Raw genomic sequence first — 12,964 nt, forward strand, 5'->3', positions numbered from 1 at the left:
TGAATTTAGCAATTCTTTTCCTAGGCGACCTATCTAGTGCTGCTAATATTAATGCGCCAGGTGCCTACCATCGTGCAAGATGGATGGCAAAACTCATTTATTGTTTTAAGATCTACCTGTTTCGCTCACAATTTCACCTTACAACCCGTGAACTTTCCCAACTTCGGCAGTTTAATCTGTTCGTTGTGTCCATATATTTGAAGGTGTGGTTTACTTGTCCTTGTGCAGCTTCTGCTCCACAACAAGATCTGGAACTGTTGCAAAAATTAGTTGAATACCGGATTACAAATAAAGCTGTAGCTAATGCAGCACTGAAAAGTTTCCTGCATCAACTTTGGTATTTAAGCGAACACCTAGTAGGTTTGGCATTCTTTGATGATAATGTGTCAGTGGAGAACAAAATTCTGATGGTCAGTGCTCTTTCACGAGATGAAAAAAACGAACCTGCTAAGAGAATCAACCTTGACATTGACAATTGTGACATTTCTTCAAAGCGATTATCTGATTTCGTTACTGTGAACACAAGACATATTTTTGTTGCACTTGATATATCGCAGGACTTTCTTCGAGAGCATCCATCCAAGTGGACATCACTTAATAGCTATTTGGTTGCTCAAGTCAGAGTTAAATCACTTAAGGTGGTGAATGACGCTGCAGAGCGTGGAATTTCACTAATTCAGGAATTCAATCCTATACTAACAAATCAGGAGGAACAGAAACAATTTCTACTGCAGGTTGTGGAAAAGCACCGGCGTGAATTTCCCGAACCTAAGAAGTCGAAACTCGTAGAAAGTGTAACTGCAACAAGTTCCATTGAACATTGAGTTGATGGCTACAAAAAGTTTTGTAATTCACTTACTGACTCTTTACAGTACTTTTTGCTTCAGAAATACTACATTTATGGCTATTAATAACTAGTTTTCACACGTTTTTGTCATGTAAATAAATTTCCCTAAAATTAGTTAATGTAATAAATTTCAAATGCTTTGAGGAAGTGGTAAATATAATTTTTATGTCCTAATATTTTTGGTAGATAATTACTATGCCAAAAGGAACATTTTTGAGGGGTAAGACTTTAAAATTTTTAAACTTCGTTTTTCCTTGGCACCCTAACGCACACAAACACACATGCCCAGGCTGAAATTCAAACTCAGGACTCTTGGCATTGTAGTTTGATGTGCTAACCACTCCATCATGGAGGCCAGCATAGATTAATTAAAAGGCAGAAGTCAGCATTAATATTTTCCAGAAATGAAATTTTCAGTGAGATAACTGTGCAATAAATTTTCAAATGTCATAATTAGACATCTGATGAGAGGTTACCTGTCATTTATGACCACCATTAGCACAAATCTTCAATGTACAGATCATTGCAAATGACTTGTAGTATGTTGGACATAGAAAGGATTTCTCTGGACTATGATAACCAGGATAGGACATGCTCCCGGATATGAGATAATTTCCTGTCTAGTTTATCCAGAAAATCTCCTATTCTGGATGTTTATGGGATATGCAGTATTATGTCCACATCATCAACACCCTTCACAGTTTCCTGCCTTAGGCTGGGTCAGCATAGAAGTACAGCCTCTCCATTTTTATCCATTCCTCTCTTTCCACGGTGTTCTAAATTTGTCCTCTTCTCCTAACACTCTCCACTATCTGCTCTTTCCACCAACATCTTGTTCTCCCACTTGGCTTTATTCCCACTCCTTGTGCATGGAAAGCTCTTACTGGTAGTCTTTCTGCATCGATCCTCTTCATGTGCGTCATCAATCCTGTCTTGAAGCTTCACTACACCCACTGTTTGTCGGATCTCCTCATTCCTTATTCTATCCCTTCTAGTCTTCCGCAATATACTTCTTAAAAATTTCAGCTCCAATGCCTGCATCTTTCTTGTCTCTCTCTGTCATTGTCCAAGTCTCTGCCCCATACATAATTATTTGCACATAGTATGTGGTATATATTATATTCTTGCATTTCATAGATACACCCCTGTTTCATATTAATCTTCGAATGCTTTGATATAGTCCACCAACTTCTCTCAATTATGCTTCCTACATTCAACTATTGTCCAACATTATTGGTTCATTTCTGGCTCTTGTTGTTATTAGCACCTCATTCTTTTTTGAACTGATTCATTCCTGCTCTTCTGATTTCCTCATTCCAACTATCAAGCTGTCTCTGTACAACTTCTTCCATGTTCCCCCATATTACCAAGTCATCACCAAACAACAGGGGCTTCATCTCTTCCTCTCCTATCTTCTTCCCCACCTCTCCGTTAATTGCATCCATTGAAATAATGGAGAGCAGTGTGGAACTACTAAACCATTCCTATCTTCCCGCTGGTGTCTTCACACAGCTCTGGTTGGCTTTGTGTGTGCTCTGCACTCCACACAATATCTCTTCCTTCACTCCTTTCTCTCTTAGAGCCTTCCAAATCTTTGTTTTGTCCATGCCATTGTATGCTTTTTCTATATCTAGGAATGCCATGATCAAATCATTTCCATACTCATAATGCCTTTCCTGCATTTGACTTATGGTAAATATCAGAACTACCGTTAATCTGCCTCTTCTAAATCCATACTGTTCCTTTCTCATGTTCAGCTCTGTTACTTCCCTTATTCTGTTCCCTAATATTTTCTCATACCCCTTTTTCTGAGTGGCACGTAAGTGTTAATTCTACTGAAGTTTTTACATTCCTTTGTCACCCTTCTTCAATATGGGAACTATTAGTCCCAATGTTTAATCTCTCTTGCCACACTGTATTCAACACACTGCACAGCCACTGCACACCAATCACTCATGCTCCTAGTATCACTTTTATTAGCACTCCATCTACTACAGGTGCTCTACCTCTCTGCATGCTCTTCAGAACTTCTTCCACTTCTTTCTATGTGAGATTCACTTTCCCTTCTTGTTTTCTTTTTCCTTCATGTCCATTTTCTTTTTTCACGTTCAGCAATTTCTCGAAATGATTCCTCCTTATCCTCTTCTACATTTCCCCTTTCATTCCTTAGCTTACAGCTGTCTCCTCTCTCACTAATCCATACAATACTTTCTTGTTCCCATTTACATCTTCATCTAATGCCTTGGCTCATTCTTCCATCCACTTTCTTCCTTCCTCCATTACTGCTGTTCTTGCCTGTTTCTTCTTTTCCACATACTCTTTTTGTGCATTTTGTGATTTACATTTTCTAAATGCATTTTCTTTTTACTGCCTCTCTAGTTCCTCCATTCCACAATGGTGTTTCTTTCCTCTTTCTTTTCTTGCTTGCTCTTCCACACATCTCATCAGCTCTTCTCCTCTACTAATTCTGTTTTAAATCTTGTCCATTCTGATTTTACTCCTTTTGGCTAATCTCTTGGCACATTTATCCACAATATTTATCTTTTGAACACTTTTATCTTTCTCTCTTGTTCCTCCCTTCTATCTATTATTTTCCAACTCCTAACATTTCCTACTAGCCTGTGGTCACTGTCTAAGTTCTCACTGGGTATTACTTCAATGTTGTTCACTATCTTTGTTACTTCCTTGTTTACCAATATATAATCCATTACAGACTTTTGTTCATTCTTCCAACTGCATCTTGTAATTTCATGCCTGTCATATTTATTCCTAAACTTGCTATTACCTACTAACAGTCCATTTCTCTTACAAGAGTCCAGTAGCTCCCTTCCCTCCTCATTCCTTTGTCGTCTTCCATCTGATCCAAGTATTTCTGTATACCCTTTCCTGTCTCTTCCTATTTGTGCATTAAAATCACCCATCACAATCTGCCATTCCTTTCCTACATGTTCTTCCAAGTCTTCTTCAAATTCTTCTTTCTCCTCCTTTGTACATCCTTTTTGTGGGGCATACACTTGAATTATTTCTATTACTTTTCCTCTTACATTCATTTTTAGTTTTTATTATTCTGCCATTCACCCTCTCTACTTCCTCACTTATTCCACTTCTTCCTACAAATCCAACCCAAATTTGCCTGCCCTCTTCAGTCCCTGCCAGGACAGATTATAGTCATTCCTCAATTTCATTTCTCCTCTTTCTTTCCATTTCATTTCGCTAATTACAAAGATGTCGATGGTGGCCGCGGTGGCTCAGTCGGTAACGCGTCTGACTACCATGCTCAAGGTCCCGGGTTCGATCCCCGGCCGGTTCAAATCCGGGAACTTTTCTAACGGTGGAAGCGGCCCCGGCGCCCACCCAGCGTCGAATAACATGGGTACCTGGGGGAAACCCTGGGGGGTAAAGGCGGTTAGGGGCGTGATGCTGATCACATCACCCCCACTCATGACCGGATCAAGAAAGTGTGGGGCGTTACCCCCACACCCCCTATACGCCTTCATGGCGTGGTGCTATGCACAGGGGAACACTTTACCTTTTTCAAAGATGTCGATCCCTCTTCTCTCCATTACATCCAAAACTTCTTCAGTCCTTCCTGTCAGAGTTCCCATATTCAATGTCACTATTCGTAGCTCATATCTCCAATTTCCAGTCGTTTGCTTCTTTCATTTCATGATTTCTTTTTTCTTTTCGGCTGTCAGCTAATCGGGCCTGTCACAGCCTACACCTGGGTGGTGGGGCTGCCACCTGTGGGTTCCCAGGTACACATCTCCCATAGTCTTTCTGGATCCCTCCAGGCCTACAAGGCAGTGGGGGCAAACACTTTCATGGCAGTGTTTACTCGCCATGACTCAAGGTTGTTGATGAGTTTATCCAAGCCACTGATATATTGCCTTGGGTACGGTACTGTCTATTGGGTCTCCCCATATTCACAGCTCTCCCTCCCATCTGAGGGAGGTTTCACTATCTGCCACCCGTGACTCATCCAAATTGACGTAAATGTTTTGATACCAGTGGAAAGATCCTTTGATAGTGTTTAGTCTCAATTTAGTTATGTTAGGACTCAAATTCTTGGATCCAGTATCAATTTATAACTTGCAAACACGGCACGAAGCAATTGCACAGTACATAGGCTGTTGTTTTACCAAGCAAGTCATGCATGCGCACAAGGCCAGGAGAAAGTTTCTGGAGTTACAAGACTTTGTCTCACTCACCATGCATGGTTGTATTAAGGGAATAGTTGCTGTGTGCTTGATCCTGGTAGTGAAGAATTTGAATATGTGTGCGTTCAAGACTGAACATATGTGTGTTTGTGTGTGTGCGTGTGTCTGTGTGACAGGATAATGTACAGATTAGGTCCAATTTCAGTCCAAAACATATTGCACACAATGAAATAAAAACATCCAGATAATGCCCTAATCACGGAAACCAAGTCACATTGATATCCAAAACATGTCCAAAAATTGTCCACAATGTCAAAAACATGTCTTTCCTAGATATCCCCTGAGTGGACATATGGATGTTCAAAGTATATTTAGGCCTCCCTGATGGCAGTGGTAAAATCGTCAAGTGGTAAAAAATTCAAGGGGTCCTGGGTTCGATAGCTGGTGGAGGTACTTGTGCTTCAGATCACACTTTAAACTGTAGGTCCAGTCCCAATTACCTTTACCCTGCATGAAGTGAAGGGGATAAACACCAAATCAACCAAATCAGAGGATATTCAATGGATGTCTACTGGACATTCCTGAATATTCGGAATTTCGCCAAGAATATCCAGAAGATATGTACATTAGATGTCTTCTGAATATTTGTATGCTGCATGGGGAGCAGCATTTGATTTGATTGATTGGGTGTTTTAAGTCCACTTTATGCACAGTAAGGCTAATCGGGACTGGTCCTACAGTTTAAAGTGGGATCCGAACCACTATGTGCCTCAACCGGGAATCAAACCCTTGACCCCTTGATTACAAGGTGATGATGCTACCACTGCGCCATTGGGGAGGTCCTAGAGAGCAGCATTTGATCGGTTTCGAGTTTGGTGATCTTTTATGTTAAGTTAAAAAGTGCAATTTTAAGGCAATAATTCCTTAGTTGGTAACACTAGCAGGCTGAAATTTTGTCAATAGACGTGGGCAACATGGATGTAAATATTGCCCACCCATTTATATGTAAGATCGTAAATTTAATTTTGCACCAAATTTGGTCTTCTGTATGTTAACCTACCCTTGGCTACACTGAATTTGTAATTTGTGTGTTAATACACACCCACATGATAATATGATATACTCAAATGACAACACAGATTCTTTAGTGTCCATAAAAATGCTTTTATATATATTTCTTTTCAATGGAGGGTCTTCAATGTTTTTTAAATTGGGCTCTCACATGGGACTTAAGGATGAAAATAGGAGAAAATATGTGAGGTATTCAAGACAAAAAAAAAACAGTATCTGACAACATGTATCTTACGTCTCCAAATTTGGAAAATAATTTAAAAAACTTAGGATATTTGGAATTTGGGGACATGCCCCTGTCTCCTAATTGACACAAATGAAAAATAATGATACTGTCTCGTAGTATGAACGTGTAAATACCATTCACCAAAATTTACCCAACACTTAAATAAGAGGCCAGCAGTGAAAGAAGGAAAGCATTGCGGTTGGAATAATTTTTTCCGAAATTTCTGCATATCTTTCCAAAATATGCATTTATTACAGACGACTAGTTTAATGATTTAATCGAGACCTTAATGCCAAAACTGTAATTAAAAAAAGAAAAAGCATGCATTGGGATTAAAAGGAATATACAGTCTAGTAGCCGCATGATATTTCCATTCCATAGGCATGTTCCGAAAGTTGCATGAGTTTAACATGTTAAACAAGTTAAGACAACGTAAGGGCTCTGAGAAAAGTTAGTTACGTTAAAATCCTCTGCTTGTTGCAGAAACGCAAAAAAAAAAAAATGTGATGAACAAAAAACACACAGACCAAAAACCTATGTAAACAGCTGAAAGTACTCGATGATGAGCATGGGTGAAATGTGTGATGTATAGCTGTGTAAATTGGAGTAATTTGGTAGAAAAAATAAATTATGCTGAGTGCTATTTCATTCAGCAAGTATTGCAAATTTTTATTCTTCTTTTTCTATTTATTGCAGGAAGAGATGGTAGATTACCAAAGATAGATACCAAAGCAGGAAATTTTGTGGCAGCACATACATTCTTAAGACATGCATAGCAGGTGCTGGATCAGAGCAAAGCATCTGAAACATGTGGTCATGAGCAAGATGAAATTTGCACAAGTATTCAAGTAAAGAATGAAAATTCTTACAATTTTTTTTTAAAAAAGAATGTATTTAAGAGTTGGTCGAAATTTGGGTGTACAAAGATGTGCATCTTACAAATTATTTGTGTAGAGGCATGGTCGTTTACAGGATGTTTTCTAGGGAGGGGCAAACAAGGCATACTTCCCTTCCCCCCCCCCTAATAGTTTTGCCTCTTGAAGAAAACACTTTTTCAGAGTGAAAATATAAGTTTCCTGTAACACCCTTCCAAAAATTAACAAAACTCTGTGGCTGAAATTATAAACGTAATGTGTCTAATATAAAGTATATGTTAACATCCATTTCTCGGGGGGGAGGAATCATCCTCATTAATGTGAAAATACTTCATGCACTCACCATTCTGTCTCTCCATATGGACATTCATCGTCAATTGCAAGTTCACTCTTCACATCTTCAGGCTCTACATTAACATTGTCACTGTCATCACTTTTGCATTCAACAGCACAAAACTGTGCAACACCATCACTTGTATATAAATCATTACTATCCTCCTGTAAAAATTCATTCATCCCAGAACCAGAGTTCAAGAATACGTGAAAGGCAGCATCCCCTGGCTCTTCGACTTTCATTTTTTCCTCCTTTGGTTGAGATTTAATAACTGATGATGATGATGTTGGCAGCCAAGTGTTTTCGGTTGACTCCTCATTTGGTTCACTCTTGATTGAACAACATATGAATTCAGGTTCTATCTTCAGTAGGCTGGACGAAGAGTGATCATGAAACTCCATCTGTGTTGATGAGGGTGAGACACTTGCTATCTGAAAAGATATTTTACACACAAATAACCGATGGTGTTCAAATTGAAGACAATATACAATACAAACATAAATACGTACCAGATACTGGAAAAATTCAAATTTTCGCAGCCACAAGTGACTTCTTCAGTGATAGAAAAATAAAAACTGAAGTTTTGTGAAGTTGTAAAGTGATGGACAGGGGGCCATTCTAGTACCCATAGTTGTGCATCAGACAGCATGTCCCCACGTGAACCCTAACTACATTTTCCCTTAGTTTTCCGGAATCTTTACTTTTTTTCCCCGAGTACTAAATACCAGTACATTAATAGTTTAAAAATAGTTTACAATAGTCTATGGGTGTAGCTGTCTTATCGCTAACATTGCCGAAATAATATATTTATGAACAGTCTGTAATTTAGTGAAATATTCTGCCACTTTATTATTATTTTTATGAATAAAAACATATAATTCATGACATGGGTTTGTAAAGTAAATTACTCAATAGACATTCTTTTCAAAGGCAAATCCTGCTGCAATCACAAAGCTACATACATTAATGAACCATTGATCAAATATTCAAGGAATATTTGCAATTTTATATCAGATCAGTAGTATATTGATTAGTGTGCATATTAAGTAAATTTTGTACAGTAGTATATTAGTATGAGTCAATAATAAAATTCGTTCACAAATAGAATGACATACATCTTTGTCCATATAAGGACAATTTTTTTATGAGAATATTCACACTGCATTACAGCACACAAAATAAATTTCAAACACATCTTACCATCAATACTGTCACAACTTTGGAAAGTGGGTCCTCATGTGGTGTTCCAAGTCAAAAACTCCCAGAGAGAAAGAACATGTGAGTCATTGCTAATTCAGTTGTAGAAGTGATAGAACAGTGTGCTTTAGTTTTAATGATGGAATTGGGAGATTACAAAACCCTTGTGCACGATAGTGAACATATGTCAGCTGGTGAAATTTTCAAGATCCTCCAGAAGCTTCAGATTTCCAAGAGGTTCATGTATTGTACAATCCAGTGTTTCATTGACAGAAGTTGTAATTATTAATACAAGATTATATTTTGGTCAGATGTGCTTCATTGGGACTCAATGACATATATATGATATGTCAATTCCTGCAGTGACTTGTTTATTCCTGCTCTCCTATGCTTCATTGTCCAACTGGATCAGTTGTCGTGTAGCTGTCAAGTGTGTGTACATCTCAGTTAACTTCTGTGCTGTGAATTGTTTGAAACTTGCTTTATTAGTGTCTTCATATTTAATAAAATCTTGATATGGATGGCAAGAAGTGGTCCATTTACTGCTGTAATCCTCTGAAGAAAAAGGCACACTGCGGCACACTGCTGTAATAAAGATCTGAAGAATGTGGCAGCTTGGATCATTTCTTTAAATTACGGAATTGAAAAAAACATGTAAATTTGCACTTCCTGTAGACTGCAGTTGGGGAAGGAAAAGCAGGCTATCGTTCCAGAAAAAGAAAATCCTTCAGGGCCAGATGATAATGCTGGTCCTAGTTGAAGTAACCAAGATTCAGAATATATGGATGTTGATACAGGGTTCAGCTACTTGAAAGCCTCTTTCATCTCTCTTGGTGAGTCTCCAGTAAGGAAGAAGAAACTGAGAAGTTCAAAAAGGTATTGCAGAGAAAAGATAAAGAAAATAAGAAATACTTATACCCAATCCCTTTTTAATGCTTCTGCACTGATAAAGATGAAGAAGAATGCCACTGTAGCAATTCACAATCAGAAATCTTTAAGCAACTAAAAAACACATTTAGAACTGCAAATGAAAGTGAAAGGTTCATGATTTTGTCTATTTTGCCCAAAGTTGGTCATGTGAAAAAATTGAAAAGGAGTTTGGTGTTAATAATTACATAGCAAGGAAAGCAAAAAAACTGGTCGAAGAGAAGGAAATTTTGTTGTCACCTGACCCCAGACCTGGAAAAACTTTACCAGATGAAACAGCCTCATTAGTTAAAAATGTTTACTGCAGTGACGAAGTTAGCAGGCAAATGCCTGGCAAGAAAGACTATGTTTCCGTGAGGGACACAGATGGTAAATGTATCCACATTCAAAAAAGATTGATCCTGTGAAATAAAAGAAAAATATTCAGACTTTTTATATCTAAATACCCGCTAATTAGGATTGGGTTTCCAAAATTTGTAGAATTAAGACCAAAGAGTTGTATAATAGCAGGAGCTAGTGGTATCCACACTATATGTTTGTACCACTCATCAAAATGTTACACTAATGATAGCTGGAGCTCAGTTAAATAAAATAACTCTCCCAGGACATGAAAATCCATTAAAAACATACCAAGATTGTCTTTCAAAAATAATGTGTAGGGTACCACAACAGAAGTGTTTTCTAGATGAGTGTGATTCCTTTCCCAGCATAATTGATTTCAAGGAAGCCTTGCTAACAAGCCTTGAGGAAAAGATGATTGAAAATATAACCTACAAGCTGTAGATATCTGTGGATCACTGTTCTTTTGAGACAATTACTAAATCCACAGAGGAATTTGTTCAAGATTTTTCAAATCAGTTGATCAACCTCAAGAGATACGATTTTATAGCCAAACAGCAATCAGTATAATTTTCTGAAAAGAAAAGTTATCTAGTTCATGATGAAACTGTGGTGACATGTGATTTTGCTGAGAATTACTCATTTATTTTGCAGGATGAAGTACGAGGGTTCCACTGGAACAACTCAATGGCAACAGTTCATCCATTTGTAGTATATTTTAAGGACAATGAAGATATTCTAAAACACAAGAGTTATGTCTTCATTTCAGACTGCTTGATTCACAACACAGTGCTTGTCCATGTTCTCCGAAGAAAGCTTTTAGATTTCTTGAAAATTGATTGTCTGCCAAACTTACAGAAAGTATATTACTTCTCTGATGGTTCAGCAGCGCAATATAAGAACCGTAAAAACTTTGCAAATTTGTGCAACCATCATAGAGATTTTCATGGCATTGTAGCTGAGTGGCATTTTTATGCAACAGCGCATGGTAAGGAGTGTGTGATGTTGTTGGAGGGACAGTAAAGAGGCTAGCAGCCAAAGCGTCTCCAGAATCCTCTTTCAAACCAAATGATGACACCACTCCAGCTATTTGAGTGGGGAAAGGAGAACATTCCATTAATAACTTTCTTGTAGATTAGGCACACACAGGAGTTGTATTACGTAGAAATTTTCAGCGAAAAATGCAGGCTCGACCAGGACTCGAACCTGGGTCTCTGGCATACCGTGCCATTGCTCTAACCACTGAGCTACCGAGCCGGCCTGGCCTCACCTCATCTTTCTCTATCACTGTTTTACCTGCGTGGAATCGTCTCTGCCAGTGCTACTGCAACAGGATCTGTTGCCTTTGAAACACAGACTTCGATGTTGCCTGGTTCCTCCCAGCGTAGAGATGTTAATGATTGTAGATTAGGCACACACAAGAGTTGTACTACGTAGAAATTTTCAGCGAAAAATGCAGGCTCGACCAGGACTCGAACCCGGGTCTCTGGCATACCATGCCATTGCTCTAACCACTGAGCTACCGAGCCGGCCTGGCCTCACCTGATCTTTCGCTATCGCTGTTTTACCTGCGTGGAATCGTCTCTGCCAGTGCTACTGTTCAAAGGCAACAGACCCCATTACAGTAGCACTGGCAGAGACGATTCCACGCAGGTAAAACAGCGATAGCAAAATATCAGGTTAGGCCAGGCTGGCTCGGTAGCTAAGTGGTTAGAGCAATGGCACGGTATGCCAGAGACCCGGGTTCGAGTCCTGGTCGAGCCTGCATTTTTCGCTGGAAATTTCTACATAATAACTTTCTTCTATGTAACAAATGACGAATATTCGGAAGAAGATAGACTTTTACAGACATGGTTTGGAGAAGCTGTAGCTGTAACAGAGACTCAGAGGTTTCATGCATTCATACCAGTAAGCACAGAAAAAGTGGAGACTAAAGTGCATCTGAAGAAACTTTGGTACATTTTATTATCAAGTTAATGCAGATGTTGAAAATGTACCCTTTGAAACATCACAGGTTTTCTAGCATGCGTGTATGATGCCAATTGGTGGGCAGGATGTGTACTTTCGAAAGATGATGTAGAACATGAAGTGCATGTGTCTTTCTTGCATCCTTGTGGTCCAGCACAGTCATTTAGTTATCCAAGGCAACCAGATGTTCTTAAAATCCCAAGACACGCAATCCTTTGCAAAGTGGACCATGTAACAACCACCGGTAGAACATACCAGCTAAAGCAAGATGAGATGATACACGCATCATACATTTTATCAAAGAAAGTCTTTCTGTATCACTAAGCAGTTTCTTGGTAGGTATGCTTCTGTATTTAATATGTGGCTAGGTATGTAAAATATGTTAACTTAAATCATCGCATGGTCTTCAAAGGAATTCACTTTCATATGATACCAAAGAGATACCACCTTGAAATTTTGGCTGAACCTTCAGTAGATTTGTACCAATATATGTAAAATTTTTAAAATATGCAAAAATTAGTCAAATCCATGTCATCAAATTCCAAAATTTATTTTTTCTTGGTTGATTTAACTTGGAATTACCTGTACGTGGAAAAGATGAAAGAGGCAAGAACAGTAGTAAAGGAGGAAAGAAGAAAGTGGATGGAAGAATGGGCCAAAATGCTAGAAAAAAACAAGAAAAAAAGTAGTAAGGGTAGTAGTACAGGGTTCTATGAATTAGTGAGAGAATGAAGAAGAGAAGGAGGAGACAGCTGTAAGGTAAGGGATGAAAGGGGAAAGGTTGTAGAAGAGGATGAAGAAATAAGGAAAATAGGCAGAAACCAAGCATGTTGTATATCAAATGAAAGCCCTCTTAATAAGCTTTAAAATGAGACCGAGCCTAGCCCTGTAGTTGAAACAGGTCTCTTGCAAATTGCATTTAAAGTTTCAGACGTGAGCAGTTTTTGGGCAATTTCATCCATTTTCAAATTTCAATAACTCAAAAACCTGCAACGTGAATAATTAAAAAAAACAAAAACATTT

The 12,964-nt window shown here is 38.5% G+C and overlaps 1 protein-coding gene and 2 non-coding genes across 6 annotated transcripts in view; all 3 read right to left on the bottom strand.

The window, feature by feature from the left end:
• LOC145994956 (uncharacterized) overlaps nt 1–12,964 on the bottom strand; it is a 75,324-nt gene that overhangs the window by 5,759 nt on the left and 56,601 nt on the right. For all 4 annotated transcript variants that reach the window (XM_083131488.1, XM_083131487.1, XM_083131486.1 and 1 more), the window contains one exon: nt 7,520–7,941. In XM_083131488.1, the coding sequence (XP_082987614.1) occupies nt 7,520–7,911 (392 nt within the window). In that variant the 5' untranslated portion in view covers nt 7,912–7,941. The remainder of the gene's footprint in view (nt 1–7,519; nt 7,942–12,964) is intronic.
• Nucleotides 11,159–11,230, bottom strand: TRNAT-GGU (transfer RNA threonine (anticodon GGU)). The gene has a single exon. It is a non-coding gene; the product is annotated as a tRNA-Thr (tRNA).
• TRNAT-GGU (transfer RNA threonine (anticodon GGU)) lies at nt 11,431–11,502 on the bottom strand. Its single transcript has one exon. It is a non-coding gene; the product is annotated as a tRNA-Thr (tRNA).

The sequence above is a fragment of the Lepisma saccharinum genome, chromosome 11 (assembly GCF_977018435.1).
Source record: "Lepisma saccharinum chromosome 11, izLepSacc3.1, whole genome shotgun sequence".
In the NCBI taxonomy this organism is placed as follows: domain Eukaryota; kingdom Metazoa; phylum Arthropoda; class Insecta; order Zygentoma; family Lepismatidae; genus Lepisma; species Lepisma saccharinum.